Genomic DNA, 18,147 nt, shown 5'->3' on the forward strand with positions numbered 1-18,147 from the left:
AGGAGGTCAGTGTTGTTTCTGATGTGGAGCTGTGTAAATTCAAGCAGTTGGACCTTAGATTATCATTTTAGCCCCCCAAATGATCTTCTGATGTGGATAAGGTGAGGTTTGCCTCAAAACTTTTTGCCCCATGGCTTCTCTAGACATTCCACCATAAAATAAAGTTGGACAGTTTTTTTTCTTGGAGAGGAGCTGCCAAAACTGTTGTATTCTGCTGCTGATTTAAATTCCTGTGCTGTCTTACTTTTAACCTGCTTGTGGATGAATGTGTGTGAGACATCTCTCTCTCAAACCTTGATCTGTGAAAATGGAGCAGGCACGTGGGGCAGGTCTGAGTCTGAGATGGTGAGTTACCTGTCTGTACCCTGCTCACCCAGAGACAGAGGATTGGTTTAGTTTGTAGAGGTGTCTGCATCTCACAGGCTTCATCTCTCGCACAGAAGCCACCAAAAACTTTTGGGTGAGAATCCATTGTTTCCAGTACAGATGCATCCTGTTGACTTGCCAGCTGTTCTGCAATGGGTTACAGATGTTGTGCTGTCTCTCTGCATCTCTTTGGTGCATAAAAGTTGCTCATTTAATAGCAGTGCTTTGGCTTCATATGCTTTTACTGTAATTTTTTTTTAATTGCCAAGTGAATAAGATCTTTTTAGTGCCTGTTTTCATTCTTTCAGACTTCAGTTATCGAAGTGTGACTAAAGGGAAAATTCACGGATTAATTCACTAAGATTAACATGCTAATTGATACCTTACTGCTGTGATACCAAGAGTATAAATTGTATTGAAACTGTAGCTTTGTTTTGTGTCCTATTTTACTGGAGCAAAAAGTTGTCATGGGCAGCTTTATGCTAGAAATGGCAGATTGGGAGCGAGGTGTGTACCCGTTGTTAGCACTGCTTCTCTGCTGTTTGAGGGCTCTGAAGCTTTGGGGCTCAGAGCAAGCAGCACTTCTGCTTAGCCTTTGCTCAGTTTGCATCTCTCACTTCTCCCCATGGAATATTCTGGGTTAATTGTGGTGCTTAGGAATAGCACTGTTTACTGTCTGTCATACATCCAGCAATAGTCATCGCAGCAGCCACGTATCAGCTGCTTCTGTAACCCAGTCTTTTTTGGCATCAGGGATGGTCTTTGTACAAGAAAAGAACTGATCTGGACTGCAGTTAAAACAAAGTGTGTGGCTTCAGTCCAGGGACTAGCATCAGTTGATTTACATCTCTCAGAGCTCCTGTGAATGGAGAAAACATTATCTTTCAGTTATGGAAGGGGGAAATAAAAGACGAGTGCTGGAGCTTAGCTCTTAAGCTGACAGATTCTGGTTGCATCCTGCTGGCTGTGCTGTTTCCCAGCATCCGTGGAGCTCTTTGTCCATCCATCTCAAACGGCTGCTCACAGCTGTGTTTTGGATGCAATTGCTGCTCCCATGTAAAAAGGAATGATTATCTGGCGCCTGCATTGCCTTTGTCAACATCCAAAGGTTGTTATTGGTCTTCTAATTTGGTGCCTGGTACATCTGTCCTACAGATTTGGTGGAAATCTTTTTGGCAATTACTTCTTCTCTGTGGATACTTAAAACACAAAAATGCAGCAAAAACTGAAACCATGTGTCTTCCCATTTGGGGTAGCTGACAGCATACAGCTACACAGAATGCTAAATACACTTGATATAAACTGTCAATTTTAATGTGGTGTCATGATACCCAGTGCTCAGAAAATGTCCCCTGTTCCGCCTTCCTCCCTCCTGATACACTGCTGTGGCCTGTGTTTCCTGTCATACCTGATGCAAATACAGTATATTTGGTGTTACAAAGGAGAACCTCAGGGGACCTGTTGGAATACGGACCATGAGCTGTGAAAGTTCATTTTTGCTGGACTCTTTGAAAAGTTTTGCTCTCTCATCACAGCTTAACTCACTGGCAGTGGGAGGGTTCAAAGGTCAAGCTGTGAAGCTTGCTGTGAATGTGAATGCAGAATTCATAGTGGTACCTTCTGCAGCCAGTGACAGCATTTGCTGATGCCTGTCCTGTAGTACCTGTTGGATTTGGTGTACTGACGTGTTGGTTCTCAGACAGAAGGGGATGAGAAAGGTGGTTTGGTGCACGGATGTTAATGAAATGCTGTTTCCTGAGAGCATGCATCTTAGAAAACCAAATGGTGCCATGCCATGCTGCCTTACAGCAACACATCCTTCTCCTAACCCCCCAGACCTTTGTTTGTCCTGCAGGGTCTCGTGTCTGCAAAGTGCAGTTCAGTGCATGCACTGTGGCAGTGTGACGGGGCACCCGATAGTGCAGCGAAGCACCTCGTCAGACCAAGCTGTTGTGCTCGGTGCTGTAGGGTGCTGTTTGTGTTGCTGGGGAAGGGCTTTGTTTGGTAGCTGGAGTCACTGTGCTCTGTGGCTGATGGAGCTACGCCTGTGGAAGTATTTACTCGTGGTAGGTTCAGCAGATACGCTCTGTTTGCTAACAGCTTCTAGCTGACGTCTGAGCCGAGGGGTTCCCAGGGGACCCCAAGGAGGATGGAAAGATTCTGTTTGTTGCTGTCCTGACAGTGAATAATGCCTTCCACCTTCTCCTCCTTGACGTCAGTAAATTCCTCAAAGTAAAAACAGAACGTCAGATTTTTCCCAGGACTTGGGGAAAACCTTGGATCTGAAAGAGGAGGTGTACTTTTAGTGGTAGTTTGAAGAAGGTGAGAGTTAACGGAGAAAAGACTGGGCGAATGGAACGTGTTTGTAACTTGGGGCCTCTGCTCTTCAAACCATGTTGTTAAGGAAGCTCTTTTCTCAGACACTTTTCTAGGATGGGAGAAGTTAGTTCAGTAGACAGCTCTAGCCTTAGCAAAACAACACAGTTGCAATCATAGCTGCGTGTGTTTTGATTTTGTACTTTTTTCTGTCTTGGAAAAGCAATGGTCTTACCAGCTCTATTCTCTTTCCTGTTTGTTAGGTCTGCCTAACCACGGACAAACCAGACAAATGGTAAGAGAATGTTCATTTAACCAAAACAGGGAAAAGAAGAATTATTAACCCGTGCTAGATAGAACACCCCATTAAACCGTAGTGCTCACTTCCACCTTTGCTGTTTGCAGCTGGTCACATTTCCCAATTAACTGAAAAGTTAAAAAAAAAATAAATTTATTTTTGGGCATACGAAACATCCAATTGGTTAAATACATTTTAAACCTCAAATCTATCTACCTGTTTATCTACAAATGAGATCCTGTTTTGAATGGAACATTTTGTTTCTGCTCATGCAGAAACTGAGTGGCTGTTTACAGCAAAGTTTTGGGATGTGTTTCTAGGTGGAATGTGTTTCCCTGCAGGAGAAAGGTTTAAATGATGGAAGGTTTGTTTGGAAAACAGGGATTTTTGTTTGTTTGTTTGTTTTTTAGGAAGTTGGTGTGCAAGTTGTCTGCTGAGAATGCTTGTATTTTATGTTCCTTTTTTTTTTTTTTGAGTAAAAATTATTCCTAGCCTTTCATCTATTGTGCTGAGTTTAATAAAGGACAGAAGCAAATAGCCAGTCTCAGTGATATGTGTCTCTGGCAAAATGCTTTCTCATGAAATTCACCCCAGTGTGAAGGGGCCAGTGCAGAGGCTGTGCATCCCCTTTGGCCCTTACATGTGGCTTATGGGAGACAGCTTCAAGCATATTTCCCCCCCACCCCCCAAATGATCTTCTGATGTTGATAAAGTGAGGTTTGCCTCATTAGCTGAACTGCCACAATGCATTGGTGTCAGCAGAGTCCCTGTGACACAGGTTAGTCAGCAGCAGGTGTGACTGGTGGTCACTGAACAGCGATCACAGGCATTATTAAATCTGACAATGTTCTGGGATAGTGTGTAGAGTCCTGAGGGGAGGCTACAACTTGAGCATGCCAGGCTGCTTGTAATAACAGAGTATTCCTTTGGTTTGTTCCTTGATCTGAAGTGGTAAATTGTATTCCTCCATGAATTCAGCTTAATTTTGTGTCACTGAGGAGACTGGCTACTTGTTTGTGTCTGCTGAATAAACCAGCTCAAGAGCAGTGGGAGAAATCTGTGATGACCTAATACTTTTCAGGTGTTTTAGAGTGAAACCCCCAGAACTGTCTTGATTTCTGGTTGCCTGATAAAATGTGCTACTGAATGAAAAATAAAAGGTCTGCATTTCAGGATGTATCATTTGAAATAGATTTCACTGTGCAGGTAGAGAAAAGGCAACCTGGAAGGACAAGGGTGCCCTTTCTAGGTATTTTCAAGAACGTTTTCCGGAGTTGCTCTCCTGTGTATGTTGCACATGTGGAAAAAATATCCTTTGCAACTTCAACAAAAGGATTTTCTTGGAGAAGCCTGGTGGAGGAAAAAAAAAAGCCATCAGAAAAGCTTTTATTTGAAACCTTTTGCTTAACAAATGCCAAATCTAAAAGCAGTTGTTAAAGTATTTCAGTGGTCTGCTGTGGTGCCGAAGTTCTCTTGTTTCACGTGGAGCTGGGCAACTAAGAAATTAAATTGTTATTGCACTCATATGCAACAGTTTTAAAGAGCTTAGGATTTTAAAAGGTGGGATTTTGTTTGTTTAGCTCTAAAGCCCTGATGTTCTACAGGAAGCAGATCTTGCTAGAGCAGGTGATTAAGGCTGGTCAAAAAAAAGTCATCTATCATTTTTTATTTTCTCCTCAGATAAAAAATGAAATAGATGCAGGGTTTTGTTGGGTTTTTTTCCCTTGGTTGTCAGACTGAAGTTTTCCCTTTGTAAGTCAAGGTGTTAAAATTTGGTTGAGCTTTTGCAATGACGTGATACTTAAGGATTTGAACACCTCACGTCCCCACTGTTCCTTCTGGGGTGGATCTCCCAGTGCAGACATCTCTGACTTACATGCTCAGTTTCCCATTCCGTGGGCAGAAGGGGAAGCCTTGGTGCCTCTGGGGAGATGGTCTGACTTCAGATGAATTAAATTTATACCGGGACGTTTTCTGACCAGCTTTAATTTATTCATATCAAATTTTCTGGGCCTTCATTTTGCATCTTTCCCGACTGTTCAGTGTTACTGATTTCAGTGGGATTTCTCAATGTGCTAATCAGCAGGAAGAGGGGCAGCAGAACTGGACTTCAATGATCAAGGACAACTGCATTTGAGAAGCTTAACACTTTTCTCCCTTTCATCTGCACCTCTCTTAATAACAGTTCATGTTTTTCCAGTTGAGTCAAAGGGGGGTTACTGTGGGTCTAGAAAATTATGCCTGTGTTCATTCGCAAAGCAAAAGTTTTGTTATTGGAAATCTGTTATGGGAAATCTGTGGTGTTCAGTAGTAAAAGGATTTTATTATAAAAGCTGCTAGATTTGTTTTCAACAATGTATTTAATTCTATACTATCCTCATTAAATATTAACCTCCCTAGAACAGAAAGGATATGGGTAAGTTTAGTACCACAGAATAACTGTAAATACTGATTTTTGTGTTTGATTTACTCTGTAGCTAGATTTCCTTCCCTGAAATCAATAGAGTTGCTCTAGATTTATGTAGTAGCTGAAATCTTAATTCTTATGCTCAGTCTTTTGAACTTGATGTCATCTTTCGGACACAAACAACATTATTGGTAATGCCTGCCATTTTATTATTTGTCCTGTCGCTGGAGTATTGCTGTCCTATTGCATATTGAAGGTGCCTAACTTGTATTGCTTGTGAACAATTGCTTATATGTGAATTCTGTGTTCTGGGCCAGAGGGGAAGTATTTATCATAAACTCTCAACAAGTTACCCGAAAACTTTAATTCTCTTTTCCTTTGAGTGCTTTTCACATGCTGCTGCAGGTTTGTTGCAGTCCGTAACTGTACATTTTTATGTATCACGTTAGGGACCAAGCCGAAACTTGCTGCTCAATGGGAAATCATACCCAACAAAAGTCCGATTAATTCGTGGTGGATCCATGCCTCCAGTGAAAAGGAGGAGGATGAACTGGATTGATGCACCAGACGATGTTTTTTACATGGCCACTGAAGAAACCAGGTAGGAAACATGGTCTTTCAGAGGATTTAAGGGGAGGCCTTTTGGTTTGTGGGTGCTGCAGCTGATGTTGTGGTTAGACAGGGATCTCGTCAGCAGATCTGTTGCTACAAACTGAAGGCAGAGACCACTGCCAGTGTTGAGGTGAGTAAAGGCTGGGAAATACCTCATCATGCGCTTGCATTCCAGAGAGCGCAGATTCTTCTTCTTCCAGAGGAGTTACTGTAAGAGATGGGCACAAAGGGGAGGAAGACTGGGATGAGAAGTTCACCTGGTTCAGACCCATCACTTCCCTTGGAGGTCCCACTGCAGTGGGACAGGATTGGGGCCCCCTGGCTCACAGGTGATGCTGTGGAGCAGAGCCTCCTATACGCAGAGCTCTGCGTGCCCTCTTGCATGTTGAAGTCTCTTGTATTACCTTTCAGAACACCTCCTAGTGTGTCTGGGTACTGAAATCTGCAAGTGACAGAGGGTTTCCGTGGGCTGAGTTGACTCATTTCTTTGGTGGTTTATATTTGCCACCACTAGTGGTGAGATTTAGCCCCGCAGTGTCCTCCTTTGATGGTACTGCTTCTACTAGTCCCTCTTGTTGCTCTGCCCACAGGATAAAAATAGCAAAAGAAACTCCTTGTGTGAGTTTCACTTTAAACTCTGTTTACAGACTGCTGGCAGAGTGGTAGAAGCTATGTGGCCTGATCCCTAATGCAAATGCTTTGTGTGTATGTTCCCAGTATTATTATTACTGGGAAGGGAGGGAGAGTTGCTCCTGGGTGTGGTGAGAAGGCTTGTGTGGTTTCCTCCCAAGAACTTGATGTCTCTCTCCTGGGTGACCTTGAAGAAGGTCAGAGCAAAGCTGCAGCCCTGCTTTCCAGCCTTCTCTGAGAGCAGAGGTGCCGTCTGGCTTCTGTCATGGTCTGAAGCCTGCAGTTATCAACACTTGCAATATCAGTACCCCAACAGCAGAGAAGCACTTACCTTTCTCTCCAGCTTCTTGCAGAGATGGACCTGACAATTACTGGATGTCTGAGCCCTTACAAGTGACTGAGGAGGTCAGGAGTTTTGAGTGCTTTGTCTCTTCCGGTACTACTAATTTGGCACTACTCTGAGTATTGATTTGTTCAGCATGAAGTGAATAGTCAGTCTTGATATCCCCAACCTCCATCTTAGCCTGCAAAGCATGTCAAGTGTCTGTGGGCCTAGTACCAACGGTGGGATTCATAGACAAGCTGAGACTGGTAATGCTGGAGCTACTAACCACTGATCTATTGGATCATCAGATTTCAGGGCAGGAATCACCCTGTAAGAACTCAGAAGAAACATGAAATAAATTTCCCTGTCAGACTTGATCCTATGGACACCTCTAATGCAACTATGCATTTCACACCAGCTCATATCTTGACCATGTCTTTCCCTTCTTTCTGCGCCTGCAAGATGCTGTGAAAGAAAGCAGTGGGGTTCCATATATGATTGAAAATTAAGTGAAAGAAGTTTTTAATTTTCAGGGGAAGCAGTTTCCTTATTCCCGTTGCCATCTTGCTTTGATAAAGAGGTACTAGAACCCTGTTTCAGACCTGCAGCTCTGGCAAATTCACATGCCATTGTAGATGCAGGCTGTATGGTCTCTAATTCACTCCTTAGATGCTCAAGGCTTATTTCATAATCCTACATCTACGAAACACTTCTTGATATCTTCATCATCCAACCCACATGAAATACTGCAGGTGTGTGGTAGCAGTGTGTCAGTACAAGGTCCTGCCCTTTGACCTGTACAGAACAGTGAGAATATTCATCAAGTGTGGTGTTGGTTGTGACAGCAATTTACTGTAAAGACTCGGAATCATTTGCTCATACAGAACCACTGACTGACACAGGAAAGAGGAGTCCCACAGCAACCAGCACATCTCTAATGAAAATCGTAGTTCAGTGATAAACATCAGCTCAGTAAGATCTTATCTCTTCTATTTAAAAATAGAGAAAGAAAGAAAGAAAAGAAAAAGAAAAAAAAGTCTTCTTTGTCTGACAGCCTTGCTGCTTAGCTGACTGATGAGTGGTGAAAGGAGATTTTTGGCAGCCTGTTAAAGAGCAGGGAAGCCTGAGCACTGTAGCATTGTCAGCGGCACGGGTTTTCTGTCGGGCATTTCACCTCTAACTTTTCCCTGAACCATCTGCTGCATTCCAGTGTCAAGAATGTAAGACTTGTTTGTGAGCTCTGAAACAATTTGAGCTTTGTGTTGGCTCCGTAGCAATCAATCTAGCTGCAATATCTGCATATCATCCTCCAGCTGAGGGTCAGGCTGTGTTCTCAGTCACAGAAAGTAGGTTTTTCTGAAGTTTTACATGCTCCCTCCTCCCCTTTTTGTGTAGCGCCGTTGAGAACGGTGCTGGAAAACTGGATGGCTCTGAGGGAGTAGTTTGAAAAGCTGGTCGAATGAAAGGAGTAAGTTTCTGCATTCAAGCCTCACAGTAAGGAACTTGGCATTTATAACTTATGCAAGCGGAGGCAGCGAGTGACCTGATCAGAATCTAGAACTGCTGCAAGACATGTTTCAGATGGTGGCGTGGCTAAGAAAGCACATGGGGGTGCTGCAAGGAGCTCTGCTGGCTAAAAGGAGATCAAATGCAGCCAAAAAGTCTTGGAAAAGTCATTACATCAAGGTTTTATTTTTTTCTCCCCCACCATCACTTTGCCACCTTGTTCTCTCCTCTCCCTGTGGCCTTCCAACTTCAGAGAAGAGAGAAAAGAGGCACACTGGGCAAACAAAAGACATGTCTGTGCGAGTGTAAGTTCTGTGCAGCAACTTGTCTTGTTCAGTGGGCAAAAAAAAACAAGTGAGGACATGACCAAATCTGACAAGAGCCAATTGAAAATCTTCAGCTGGATTTGATGATTTGTCAGTTGTTGTGATGCTAAGGGTAAGTTTTACAGGAGAGAAGGACCACTTTCTTCAGCAACCATCGTATCTCAAAGACAGAAATCATAAATAACACAGTGATAGGCATCAGCTCAGTAAGAATGTATCTCTTCCATTGACAAATAAACCAAACCAACCAACCGAAAAAACCTCAACAACCGACAAAAGGGATTTTTGGTCCCAGCAATGTTCACTAACCAAATTTGGGGGATAGATGGCCGAGATGTGAACTGTAAAGCCCTTCCCCTCAGGTCTCATGCTAAGCCAAAAACTCGTTCCATCAGGAGCCTGCAAGGGAAGGCAGTGCTGCTTTATCAGACCCTCCCTGTTGCCCCAGTTCCTCAGCTCAAGGCTGTGCATAGTGGGTACTGGTGCACTACTCTTGTGAATATTTATTACTTTCTCCTCTAATCTCTATATGCCTTTGACCACTACAACATCCTCTGTAAAAGAATTCCTCATTCTCATTACACAGTACATTTTTATTGTTGCAGGTTTTTTGATTTTGATGGGGGTTTTTTTGGGATACTTCCTTTAGGTCTAAGCCTGGTATTGACAAAAAGAAACAAGCAGTCATTCAGTGTTGTCCCTGTCTAACTTATTTTGGTAATTTTAAAACTTTGGTATATCCTCTCTCCCTTTTCTCTGTCTCTTTTGCTTTCTCTCCATATGGAAAACTGCTTCCTGCATCTGATAAGACTTGCTGCCAGTCTTGTAACATATAGGGAAATCCTTAACAAATGCAAGATATGAATATTGCCCATTTTTGGGTTGGGCATACATAGTGTGAAAGAAATAAGAAGAGGAGACATCCTTTTAGTGTTCCCAGCGTGGGGGAAAGGCTCCAGTACTGGTTCACTGGTTAGAGGCTGTCACGGAGCAACCCTGCACAGCTCAGCCTTGAGGTACAGCTCCATGTTGTGCTGTGGGTTTTCAGGAGCTGTGTGCTCCTGCTCGGGGCTGAGGAGCAGCAGAGTGCTCTGCATTAGCAGGTGGGAGGTGACCAGCATTGCCAGAAGAGGTTTGGTTGTAACTTGGCTTTATAAATTCACACAAAGCTGCCTCCAGCATGTCCGACTGATGAAAATAAATTCAAAATAAATCGGTGGTATAGAAACGGACTATCCTGACCATTTCACATGTTATATTCACAGCAGTAGACCCTGGTGCTACAAGGCTGGACCAGAATGCCTTCTACTCTGAGGGGGAAGGATTCTGGAACAGAGAATGCAATTTCCTCATCATTGGGGGGTTTATAAATCAGAAAACCTAAGTTTCCCAGGGAGGACATAGCAAAAAGAACCAGAGTCAGCCTACCCCGTTAGCGAGCAGCCCCTGCATGTGTAGGCCTGGTTTCCCTTGGAGAAAGGGAGAAACCTATGCTGCCTTAGCATCCAGTCTCTGTAATCCCTTCCTTTCTTCCTTACTGTCTGCAGGAAAATCCGCAAGCTGCTTTCCTCCTCCGAAGCCAAGCGAGCCGCCAGACGCCCTTACAAGCCTATTATCCTCCGGCCCATCCAGACAGTGCAGCTCCGCCAGCCCATGAATGATGAACCCATAATCATCGAGGATTAACACACGCTGAGCAGCGCTGCTCCGCACGGCGGCGGATCTGCCCGACAGAATCTCTCCTCCAGTATCTACTTGAGTTTCTATGGCTACAGCATTGAACTAACTGTTGAAGAGAGGGAACTTTTGAGGAACTGTTTTGCATCTTTTAAACCCTTAAAAGGAACTCAGCCCTGCTCTGAGCCTCTGACCACAGACTGCTCTCTCTCTGTCTCTCTCTGTCTTTCTCTCTCACGCTCTTTCCGTCTCTTTTTTTTCTTTTCCCTTTTTTTTTTTTTTTTTTAATTTTTGGTAGCCTCTTTTCCCTTTTGCTTCTACCCCTTTTGTAGACAGGGGGAGGGAAAGTAAGTTTAACTTATTAAGAGAATGTGGACTAGTACTTTTTAGCTTTGTTTCCTCTTCTGATGTACGAAGAGCTAGAACCCTTCATTTTGTGACTGAGCTCTCATTGCAAAGCCATTTTTATGAGGCTGTGTTGTAAGATTTTTCTTTTCCTTTTTTTTTTTTTAATTTTGTGGACGGTGCCATTTTTTTATTTCATTTATATTATTTCTTTTGTAGATAAATTTCCAACCTTTAACTGCTATTTGAAAATAGGAGCTGAAAGCCAGCCCCAGGTTCAGCCAGTTTTCTTTGGTCCTGTCCCTTCTGTTTTTTGGATCATTTTGCACAGCCGGTTGTGCTCATGCACAAGACAGAACCAACTCAGGCTGAGAAAGGAGTGAGCTAAGAACTGAAGAACCTTGCAGAACATTACACTAACGTTGTGTGCAGTGGAGGCCAGGCTACCAGAATTAGGTGTCCTTACTGTAGTTGCTCCCTGGGAGATGTGGCCCGTGGCATTTCTCCCAGTAACCAGCAGTTTGTGTGCTGCCTTCTCTATGACACCTGGAATCCTACGTGCTGTTAGGCCACCAAGAGCCAGCAGTAGGCCCAGCAAGTGTAATGAGTTGCTTTGCTCTGGCTCCAAGAGTCAAGTACACCAATGCCCAGGGACATTTTGCTTAGAACTCTGAACCTGTTTGTGCATCAGTGCTTTTGGACACGTTTCCCAGGATGAGACCTGGTTTCTCTTTAATTGCATTACTGTATGTTTCCCGTTTTGAAGGGACTTTGAATTACAGATGGCTTTTCATTTGAACACATTGTGTCTGAAATTAAGTGGTTTTTTTCCCCCTTGACATTTCTTGTGTTTGAGGTTTCTTGCATCTCTTGAACTTCTTATGTATTTGCAAGTCTGTATCATTTCTTTTTCATATGTCTTCTCATGGCAGTGCATTTGCTGAATGCCCTGCTTGGTTTTGAAAGGATGTAAACTATCATTTGCAACTTGTGCTGATCTGTACATGTACCTGCCTCAAGCAGACACAGCATGTAATAACCCCCAAGTCATTCCATATGTGTCAGCGGTGAGATGAGCCAAAGTTGTATTTGGGTTATCACAGTCCAACCGTGATTCTGTGCAACTCTGCTAACCTGCCAGGTTAGACGGAAAGGAATCCCCACAAAATGAAAACAATTCAGTTAACTTTACTTAATAAACCTGGAAAGTGAGCTTTTGTGAAACATCTGCTTTTTGTCTCTTGTGAAATAGCCGCCGCAGCTCGGGGACCATCTGCCTGGTGCACGCACCTCTGCACCTTCCTTCCCATCCTGGAGCCGTGCTCTGCTCTCCAGTGTTTGTGCATCCCTGTGCCACTGGTGCTGTTATGTTGTACAGGGCGAGAGTCACTCACAGTTTGATTCCCCTCATGTGCAGTTTAAACATTTCCAGTGGTTCAAGCTCCCTCCTCAGCATCTCTCTCCCTCCTCCTCTGAAACGTGGCAGCAGATGCAGCGCCGGGGCTCTGAATGAGCCTTTTGTCCACAGAGGCTCATGTGTCCTACTGCTCAGGGCATGACTGGCATGTGGCAGAGGGAGATCCCTGGGGGTCAGCAACCCAACCCAGGGGCAGTTCTGTCATTCTGTGTTGCTACAGCTGGTCCTTGCTGGGATGAGCAGCGCAGGCTCCATGTTTGGTCTTGTTTGCTGCTCAGCAGTGGTAGGATTTACTCTGTGGCTGTGAGTAGCTGTGCAACTTGGCAGATGTAAGTGTATCCTATATTACTGGTCATGTTTCCTGTCCATAACTTAGAAGTGGAATGGAACAGCCATTCCTGAAGGATATGCTAATCAGGAAGGGCACAAGCTTGCTCGACCAAAAGCCTCCAGGGCAAGGCACCAGTGACAATTGGCAGTTTTACTTTAGTCTCCATCAATCTTTAGGATTAACCTTTTGTACATAAGAAACATTGCCAGCCGCAGGAAGGTTTTGTAATGCTTTTCTCTGTGAGGGAAAGCTCTCATAGGGATTCCTTCCTGTATCAAAATGAAATCTGAATACATCACTTTGAAAAACTCCATGCCCGAGTTGGCTTCAGCCCCTCTGTGGTGGGATTTTGAGCCAACGCCTCTGCGGTAGCAGGGACCTGTGCTCTGCCTGGGGCTGGGGCAGCTCTGACACCCCGGTGTGCCAGAGTCTCTGCACTGTGATTCCTGGTGGATGAACTATGGATGAGCCTGGTGAGAAGCGGCTCCAGCTGCACCGAGGGCTCAGGAACCACATGGGGGTGCCAGCCCTGCAGTTTCCAGCAACTTAAAAGCTTTCTTGGAGCAGCTCCAGAGATTGCTCTGGGAACAAGTCCAGGCAAGGAGAGAGCATGTCCTGTGCTGCCCTGACTTTGAAGGATCCTTGTGTGTCCTTCAATAGGGATGCTGGTTTTTGGCATGCGGTAGCAGACTCCACTGCCATGTGTTTTACTGGCTTATGTTTGTACCAGCTTGGGAGGAGGGGTTGGAAGATACCTTTAGCAACGGAAGGAAAATGCTGGTTCTTAGGAAGTGCAGTGAGTGGTCCTGCCACTGACCTATCCAAGCCTGAGGCGTCACTCTCCTAAGCCGACTGCTGTCACTAAGCCTCTCCTGTACCAGCCTCTCCTGTATTCACATTCATGTGCTGTAGCTGCAGGAATTGCCTGTAGTTATTCACCCTCCTGCTCTAGAGCCTTGTAAAAATAAAACAACGTTCATACAGCTGGGGCACTGTCCCATTTTCTGTGTCCCTTCTGCCCCTTGCTTCTACCTCCTTAAGAGCCCCTGAGGTTGTAGGGGACACATTCTGCTGGGAGCTGCAGTGAGGGCCAGGCAGGAACTTGGATGCATTAGCTCCATGTGCAGAGCCTGGAGTTTGGAAGTGCTCACCTGGAGCAGGTCAGGTCTACCACGTGTGTGTCCAGGACGTAGTAAATTTTGCCGCATGCATTTGGGTGTTTTCCTTCAGCCATGTGTCCCTGGCATCCCCATCTTTTCACTTGCCTTTCTTGCTAGCAGACGTGGGAGCAGGCATGTCACAGGCTCAGCTCTGATCCCTTGGAGAAGGCTGTGCTCCGTGCTCACGTGGATGGAGCGTGCTGGCCTCCAGACTCAGTACCATGCTTGCAATTTTACAGGCTTAAAAGAAGCAGGAAGCTGGTCAGGAAAGTATTTAAAAAACAAAACAGAAATCCAAACATTCCAACAATATTTTATGCCAAAATGCTTTTGTTACAGATTTTGATTTTTTTTTTTTTAAGTTAACTGTGGTATTTTGGGAGCTTTTTTTTACGTTGCATTTTGCATTTTACCAGCCTGTCAGTAGCAGCTCCCTGTGATCTCTGCTTTTGCTGCTGTAACATGAAGGCAGCGCCCTGACTGTAACAGCACTGCTGAAACAGTATGAAAAAAAAGCAAAGCATGACCAAAACTAACAATTCCGAACCTGGCATTCCTGCTGTGGGAGGAGGGCTGTAACCGGGACACTACTGGAGAGTTGTAAAGCAAAATACACGCTGAAATTGCCTTTGAAATGGAAATTTGGAGACGGTGCCAGCTCTGCTGCGGGCTCTGGCTCTCAGAGAGAGTGTTACACAAACCAGACCTTGGGAAGCTGGAAAGGCTTTTTTGGATGGTCGGCTTGCATCATGGTGGAGCTGCCTCCCGCTGCCGTGGGAGGAGAGGGCACTTACCTGCTTACACAGGGATGTGGGCCTGAGCACTGGCATGGGAGTTGTGCCAGCCTGGGGGATTTCTGGGAAGAGCGCGAATAAAAGCTTGCAGATTTTGACTGGCTGGGGGAAGCAGGGGTTTGACACAGTTACAGAAACTGGACCCTGCATCTTTTCTGGTTTTCTTAATCCATCAAGAGGGCACAGGCTTAAAAACACCATTAACCCAAATAAGCTTTGGCAGCAGCTTTAGAGAAAGAAAGGAGAGATCGCTGCAGAAAGGCAAGTCCAGGCATGACAGTCCTCTCTAGCTGGTGAGGGTTTGTTTGGGGTTTTTCCTGTAAATGTACTTTTTAGTCAGTGTTTTTCTAGGTGAGCCTGCAAGAGCCAACAGTGATGGAATCTACTGTGATGCCCATCTTCAGGATATAAACATGTCTTGGGCATGTGTCTTGAGCATGTCTTTACTGCCCCCCCTGAGGGAGGAGGCTGGCATGGCCCATGTCCTCATGTTCCTGTTGCCCTCTCTTCCCTTCCTGGGGGCTGACAGAAGGGTTTTGCCCTGCTTGGCCACCTTTGAAACCTGGTGAAAGACTCAGTCTCTGATGATCACATTTTATGCATGCAGGGGGAGGAAAGCTGCCACAAGAAAAGGCACACAGTAAATTCAGATGGGCTGGGGGCTTGTCTCCACCTCCTCTTCAGCCTGGAAGAAAGTCAGGCAAGGTCAGGGTTGAAGCACACTTGATTCCTGCCCTGGGCTTTGCAAGTTCATTCACCACATTCCTGGAGCGAGTATGAATAACATAAATTCAGCATCTTTCTGCAGACAGCTTCCTCCCTTCCTGCCTGCAAGGGGACTCTCCACCTGGATCCAGTGCTCCGTGGGATGCTGGCAGCGTCACAGCGAGCAGATTTACAGGTCCTTCCTGGAGGGTTCCAGCCAAGTCGTGCTGGTTCAGAGATTTTCCATCTGAGCAGGAGCGAGTTTGTTCCCCCTCCCTGCGTCTTGGCTGCCCCCGGGCAGGACACGCGAGAGAGGAGCGTGTGGAGCGTGCGGACAAGGAGCCGAGCCAGGGGTGTTTGCTCGTTCCTTTCCCTGCATCCCAGGAAGATGCCCATATTGTTTGGTGAGCACTGGGGGCAAATGCATCCTAATGGGCGGGTCTTCCCCCTTGTGATGCTGAAGAAGAAGATGGTGCCATGGAGACATCACAGCACTTGTGAGGTGCTGGATTATGTGTCCAGCCCCATCCCTACCCCAGGAGCTCGCTGAGAGCTGTGTCCTGGAGGTGGTGTGCACATGGGCCACAGACAGTGAAAGCTGGGCAGCCACTTTCCACACTTTTCCTTCTGCTTCGCCAGCCCTCGGAGCTGTGTTGCACCGTGGCTGGCCTGACCTCTGGCCACAGCATGTCCAGCAGGGGCTGTGGGACTGGGAGGGCTTAATGACAAACTGCCCTGAGCTGAACTTTGCCACCGAGGCCTGGCTCTGAGCACAGCCTGTTCCCTGGGGCAGCATTTTCTTCACGTGGAAAAACTGAGGAGGAGCCACCAGTGCCAGCCACCCCTACACCTGGCCACTCCCTGCACAGCCTCCCCGCTGCAGTCCCACCACGGTGCCTGGCTCTCCTGGGGGTTTGAGTGCTGGTCTCTCCAGCTGTTTTCCTGCCTTTTTTTGGTTAGAGCACTGCTCCTCAGGCACTGCGATACTGCCTCACAGAGGCATTGTGCCTGCTCTGTGGAGGTTCACGTGCTCCACATGAAGTATCTACATGCTTGGCATCTGCACGCAGCCTGCTGGGATGCTCACTGGCCCTGGGTGGGCCAGCAGCCACAGCCCCTTGGGAAGGGGTCGCAGGGACAATGGGGACATCCATTCCAGGTTGCAAGGACAAGTGGGATATCTGTAAACCTGTTTATTGCAGGCGTGACAGTGCTATCGACTGCGCCTGATAACGGCAGGGACTCGGGTACCTTTTAAAGGAGAGAAGCGACAAGTGGATGGTTGGAGCTCCAGATAACGGGCGCCGGGGCCAGGCGGTGACGTGCCGAGCCCTGGTCGGTGGCATGTGCTGCCTGACAAGAGCCAGCTCCTGCCAGCCCCTCGGCACGCTCTTGCTCTGCTCCTCCATCTTCCCATCTCTTGCTAATCCTTCTTAAGCCCCTGCGCTCCCCTTCCCGAGCCGTGTGCTTATCCTGCAGATGCCCTTCGTCAGCGAGGCTGGGTACCCGGCATGTGTGGGCTGTCCCTGCTCCATCTGCAGTTCCTCCCCACCTCAGCCAGCCCTGGGCTCCTTGTGTTGGGGGGTAGGTTTCCCCTGCTGCAGGCAGGCTCCCGTGCAGCCCCAGCAGCCCCAGCTCCCATGCAGCCCCAGCTTGGGATGTAGGACAGCCAGATCCAGCCTGGCAGCCACTGCATATCCAGGAGGGCGGTGGAGAAAAAAAAGAAAGAAAGAAATGTTTTGCCAGGTTTTGTGAAAGGCTCCTTCTGTCACATCCCTGAGCAACCACAGGGAACTGCTCCCAGGCCATGAAGGGAAGCTCAAACAGTTTTTCCATGAAACTCCTTCCTAACAGCAAAGACCAAGGCAAAATGCAGGCAGAGCTGGGGCAGCCAGTGGGCTTGCATGGGTAGCGGGTGGCTGCTCTGCCATTTGTAACCAACCAGCACCTGGTTGTGGGTGTGTCTGGAGCTTTAGGGGGTGCAGGAGCTTTAGGGGGTGACAGAGAGCTGCAGCGTGTCACCCTGGGGTGACCCTGTCATGGGGGACAGGGGGCTGGGCATGTGGGTGGTCTGCAGGCCATGCATAGATAACTGACCTCTGGGCACACCCAGCCAGCAGCAGGGGTTTTTGCCTTAACCTTTTTTATTGGGTACTTTTCCCCCCTCAGTCTCTTCTTGCCCTGTATCAAATCCAAAGGATCCTAGGTGCCAGAAAACATGAGAGAAGAGGAATGCTGTCCAGCTCCAACTCCCCACATGAGCAGCTCTGTCTGGGTCCATGAGTTTTTGTGGTATGCATCCGAGGGAAGAAGAAAGAGCTGAGGGGCGTCAGCGCAGGGAGGGGGATAGAGGTGAGCCAAAGGAGAAGCAGCCTGAGGGGAGTTATTCCTTATTTATTCCTTACTTTCCCTTAATCTCTGTGCAAAGCTCTCTGACCTGCCCTAGGCAGAGGTCCCAGCCTCACGCCTTTTGCAGGCTCCCAGTGGAGCTACAGACACTGGCTTTAGGATGTGGGCTTGCTTCAGTCTCAGTCCCATCTGGAAAGGATGTTGTAGGGATGTGGCTCCTGCTCCACTCTGTGCAGCACCCCTGAGGGAAGGGGCTGGGTTAGAAGCCCCCACTTCATCGGGGAAGGGGATGCTGGGCTGCCAGCCGCTCAGTGGAGGAAAGCCCCCTCACGCCCCCGATGTGGGTAATTGAGGGCACAGCCAGATCAGCAGAGCTCCAACATCAGTGCCCTGCGGAGTGATGTGTCTGGGCCAGGGAGCCAGCTGGCCATGGCAGCTCAGGAAATCCTGAGGCTGCCCGGGGCTGGTGCCATTGGAAGAAAATGGGTCACCTACGTCCATGGGGGTGAGGGCCGGGGGGATGGTCCCCTCGGCCAGGACACCCCCGGGCACTGCTGCACGCCAGAAACCTCCCAGGGCTGCT

At 47.0% G+C, this 18,147-nt stretch overlaps 1 protein-coding gene across 5 annotated transcripts in view; it reads left to right on the top strand.

Moving 5' to 3' along the window:
• MTA1 (metastasis associated 1) overlaps positions 1-12,032 on the top strand; it is a 77,265-nt gene extending 65,233 nt beyond the window's left edge. For 3 of the 5 annotated variants that reach the window (XM_027713286.2, XM_039389779.1, XM_039389778.1), the window contains 3 exons: positions 2,946-2,977; positions 5,837-5,988; positions 10,334-12,032. In XM_027713286.2, the coding sequence (XP_027569087.1) occupies positions 2,946-2,977; positions 5,837-5,988; positions 10,334-10,472 (323 nt within the window). In that variant the 3' untranslated portion in view covers positions 10,473-12,032. The remainder of the gene's footprint in view (positions 1-2,945; positions 2,978-5,836; positions 5,989-10,333) is intronic. The other 2 variants (XM_027713289.2, XM_039389780.1) reach the window with 1 other exon arrangement.
• The last annotated feature ends 6,115 nt before the right edge of the window (positions 12,033-18,147 follow it).

Source organism: Pipra filicauda, unplaced genomic scaffold (genome assembly GCF_003945595.2).
Source record: "Pipra filicauda isolate LSUMZ 115617 unplaced genomic scaffold, ASM394559v2 scaffold76_size2844353_pilon, whole genome shotgun sequence".
NCBI lineage: Eukaryota > Metazoa > Chordata > Aves > Passeriformes > Pipridae > Pipra > Pipra filicauda.